At 38.9% G+C, this 4,459-nt stretch overlaps 1 protein-coding gene across 1 annotated transcript; it reads right to left on the bottom strand.

The window, feature by feature from the left end:
• Window positions 1-62: 62 nt before the first annotated feature.
• LOC116378785 (long-chain-fatty-acid--CoA ligase ACSBG2-like) lies at window positions 63-2,791 on the bottom strand (the record flags this gene model as incomplete). Its single annotated transcript, XM_031840698.1, has 3 exons — window positions 2,023-2,791; window positions 1,783-1,919; window positions 63-343 (listed from the first exon to the last, which is right to left on the bottom strand). Coding segments are annotated over exons 1-3 (483 nt in total), but the record flags the coding sequence as incomplete, so codon positions are not given.
• Window positions 2,792-4,459: the final 1,668 nt, after the last annotated feature.

Below are 4,459 nucleotides of genomic sequence, written 5' to 3'. Positions count from 1 at the left end.
CCAATGTGCTGTAGCAGAGACCAAAAGAATAAGCCACTGCACAAGTTAATTTGCAAACAAACCTTGAGGAAACTTTTAGCTGCTGCCCGGCACTGCTCATAGTATTGCCTCCATGTCAGGGTCACCCACTGGCCCTCTTTTTTGGAAACCAAGGCTGGATGATCCCCGTACGCTTCCACCGTCTCCAGAAACAGCTGATGGACAGTGATGGGAGTCTCTGAGGCCGGGCCCGAGCCCTCCATCCTCAGCCTGACTGCCTTGTGTCTGCTGCTGCTCCATAGCTGGTCCGCTGGGGCCAGAGGTGCCCCGTTCGCCCTCAACAAGGGAACTGCCTTGGGCTCTTCTGTATTGGGACAACAGGGACAGCCGTATTTACTCGCCATTAATAACAAGTCAAATTCAGAAGACACCCTCACCAAACCGAGACAGCAAGCTCAAGAAGAAGAGTCGGGTTTATGAGAGGACTATAGACATCTCTGGACTAACCCTGTAGATTTCTTACACATGAATTGTCAGAGCAACACGATTTACAGGTTGTGCTGTGAATGTGGGAGGGCTATAATGATACCTGAGACAAAACATAAATATCAGTGCCTACCTACCGATCAGGTTTGGTTAGAGGAAGTTTGATGAGAGCATCAAACAACACAAACAATAATGTTGTATTTGTTCGTGTTGCTAAAATTCCTTCCCGTTATTTAATTATTTTTCTTATTTCTCTCACCACAACTCTACAGTAGGATGGTATACATTATTTTATTCCTTCCTTTTGCTAAATCTTTGTTTGCTCTTCTGCAAAAATCTGTTTTTCATCTTGCAGTTAATTTCCTCCAAAACTCTGAAAACATGCAACACGTCAGCCCCCGAATATTTAGCATCTATTGTTACAGCTCTTTGCCTCTGAGGTGCATCTTCCTCTCCACCTTGTTGCTGTAAGTACTTCACTAAAGTCTAATTTCCAAACTTTGGTTTCAAAGAACTTCGCAGAACTACAACTGATTTTAGAAAAGGTCACAAAATTGAACGATCTTGATGCATCATTTGATACAGTGAAACATGTGATTTTTACTCAATGGTCTCTTTACAGCATCAAAAACACCCACAAGGCTTTTCAGACGCACCATTAGACTGGTTCAGATCACTCTATTACTTAACATGCTATCCATCTTATCTTATTTTTCCCTTTTTCATGTTGTATTACCAAAAGCACATGTTGCTATTTCACTTTGAATTTTAGCATTCCAAACTGCAGGAACTATTTCAAAACCTCTCGGATTTCAAAAATTGTAAAAAACAAAGAACACATAGTGACAACAAGTACATAATGATAATTAAGCTGAGAACGAGGGTCATTCTCTGACTCCAGCGTAAGGATAGAAAGGTTATGCTGTGTTGTATTGGATGTCATTTGAAGAGATCTCTAGAAGATCTTTTTGCTTCATTTATTTGACAATCCAGCTGATTTCACAGGTTGCATTTGTTTCAAGATGTTTGTGTTTAACTTAAGAGTGATGGCGTCTTCTCAGTTTTTCATATTTCAATCATTTTTAGAGGTTTTCTCAATAAAAGACAATATAATTTGTGGAGCAGAAACCCCACTAAATTATTGTTTTTATGTATCTATTGTTATCATTTATTGTCTTGTTCATTTGTCTCTCAGCCCTGGGAGCCGTTGAGAACAACTGTGCTCTACAATTACTAGTCCGACAAATCTTTGCCTCTCGAGGCAGTTTTTCATATCAGATTAGTTTCTTTCTCCTAACGTTGCACTCTGACTCTTACCTAGTGAAAGTCCTTCAGTGGCTTCCTCCAGCTCAGATGTTGCACAGAGCTCAGCTGTGGTGGCTTCTCCATTGAGGATGAGGGTGGGGTGAGTCTTTACATTTGTGGAGTCTGACGGTGCCTTTTGGGTAGAGATGCTGTGGACAAACATAATTGTTAGTTACATAGTACAAATGGATCAAATCTACCTGATAGTAAAGATGTGTTTTTTCACTTTGGGACACGCATCATTTTGCATACATCTCAGCTCTACCATCCATGACTGCAACACCACTGCTCTTAACCGAACCCTCTTGGACACTCATCTCGTATTTGCTGGAATAAAAGAGAAAACTATTTTAAATGGTCGTTAAGTACAATCAGCATTGAAACATTTCAGATATCATCCGAGTAGATAAGGATTCCAGTTGTGAAACAGCACCGTTCTGGTCATTTATATAAGACTGACAAAGTCATTGCAACAGGTCGGAGCCAATGACCGTCATTGCTAAATGTTGAAACTCTGAATATTGTGCCAGAAAGCATTGCAGGACATCTGCATGCTTTCATACTCTTTCACTCCATTTTAGTCATCGCTAGTTAATTCAAGTTAACAAAGTAACGAACCAACTCTTCATGTATTTGATGAAATTAAAATATTGTCAAAAAAACAAGCTTGTCTTTAGGACTTAGGAATTCAGTTCTCTTTTGAATGCACTGCAGAGAGTGAAATAATGCCACCTAGTGTGTAAACGACTCAACTACTGTGTTTCATGGTCCCAAGATGTATCTTCAAATAACCAAACTGCCGAAAATCAATTCAACACATCTCTACGGATACAAATTAGCAGTGGTGGAGGAAGTATTCAGAGTAGTATTGCTCTGTACAAATACTCTGTTACGAGTAAAAGGCCTATTCAAGATTTCACTAAAGTAAAAGTACAAACAATTAAGAAGTGTTAAAGTAAAAGTATGTGTAGCCTAAAGAAATCAATTATTTTAACACATCTGTAGAGATACAATGAAAGATCAGCAAGTACTCATAACTTCTACTTAAGTAAAAGTGATAGAGTAGTACTGCTAGTATATATATATATATATATATATATATATATAAGGATATACAGTATATACTATAGGAATACTATTACTGATGCTTTAACATGTAACTGTGTTTGTGAAATCTTAATCTGTAAAATAACTAAGAACTCCAGTTGTCAGATAAATGTAGTGGAGTAAAAAGCACAATATTTCCCTCTGACATGTATGGGACTATAGAGCTATAAAGTAGCATACAATTTAAATACTCAAGTAAAAGTACCTTATAATAAAACCGTCTTAGATTAAGATCTGTCAACCCAGCAGACTCAGTCTGACCTCTAGTTTAGAACATTGGTCAAAATTTCTCTGGACCAAAGTTCATACGACTTACAAAACTACAGTGTGGCAATACGAAGTGGCAACGGCAAAGTCTTGTATTATGCAAATATTGATGGATTTCAGTGTCACTAATGACTTGGATTTGCACATTACCCAGAAAGCAGACGTTACCTTTGAAGAAAACTTTGTGTTCAATCTTCTAGTAAAAAGTGAGTAGTAGAAAGTCCTGTCAGAGTCCTATGTGAGATAACTGAAAGCCCAGAGTAGTTCCAGATGTTAAGTCTGATTGTGTAAGAATCACTCAACTCATTGTGGAGGGGGATTTAAAGAAAGACTTTGTCTCTGTTGATCAAACGGCCTGCTCACATTTAGTATTTCCATCTCTTAGTCATGTGTTTGTCTCGAACACATTGAACATGCAGCCCAAAGATGAATGAATGAATTTGCTTCTGTCTACACATCACAGATATCAGTGTCTAGTGATATCAGTGTGCATAGCAGTATATTTTTCTCAGCCTTAAAATCGTAAATTAAATTGTGAAATTAATTTATTATTTTCAGCTAAACCACAAAAGGAGCTGTAACATGTCAGTAATCAAAGACATTCAAAGTGCATCATCCTCATACAAGACATGCAGTCCCCATAGCAATGTATGACAACAAAATTCCCCAAACACAAGTCTTTTTCACACACTGTAACGTGAAAAAAGATCTTAAAATTGAAACTTTTCCGACCTTCTTCTGGAACAGAACTGATTGACAAGTCGTCAGGTGCAGGACAGACCCCGATCAACCTTTGCCCGGTACAGGTGTTTGACTGTTGCTCCCTGGAGAAAGCATCAGCCTAAAGAGGACTTCCTGAAATGCATGCCAGCTTCCCTTGCACTCACGCCTCATGTCCAGAGCTTGAAAGACTTTCGCAATCCTCTAAACAACTGCCAAGTTGACCAGTTAAAGATCCACCAACAAGCTTGATAAAAGGTTACTGCTCCTCGAGGTGAGGCAGACACACAAACATCCTGCGACTGGTAGAAACCTGCTTTGTTTATATTAATGATACTAGCAGACAACTAGTGGGTAGTGTGTGTGTGTGTGTGTGTGCGTTTGTGTGTTCACTCATGAAGACACGTCATTATCAGATATGCATGACCAGACCTGCCAAGGGTAATGATATAACTAGGTAGGTTCTCTCAGGTTCATGAGGAGAGATGAGACTTTGAACCATAAAAACAGTTTTTCAACAGTTCAACAAAACTTGTGTAACTCTAACTTTTTCTACCTGATTGACACCTCAAGAAAGAAGTGTCAATATATTGGC

Source organism: Anarrhichthys ocellatus, unplaced genomic scaffold (genome assembly GCF_004355925.1).
Source record: "Anarrhichthys ocellatus isolate YVR2014 unplaced genomic scaffold, GSC_Weel_1.0 scaffold3162, whole genome shotgun sequence".
NCBI lineage: Eukaryota > Metazoa > Chordata > Actinopteri > Perciformes > Anarhichadidae > Anarrhichthys > Anarrhichthys ocellatus.
The sequence above is the reverse complement of the archived record's forward strand: the minus strand, read 5'-3'. Positions and strand labels throughout refer to the sequence as shown.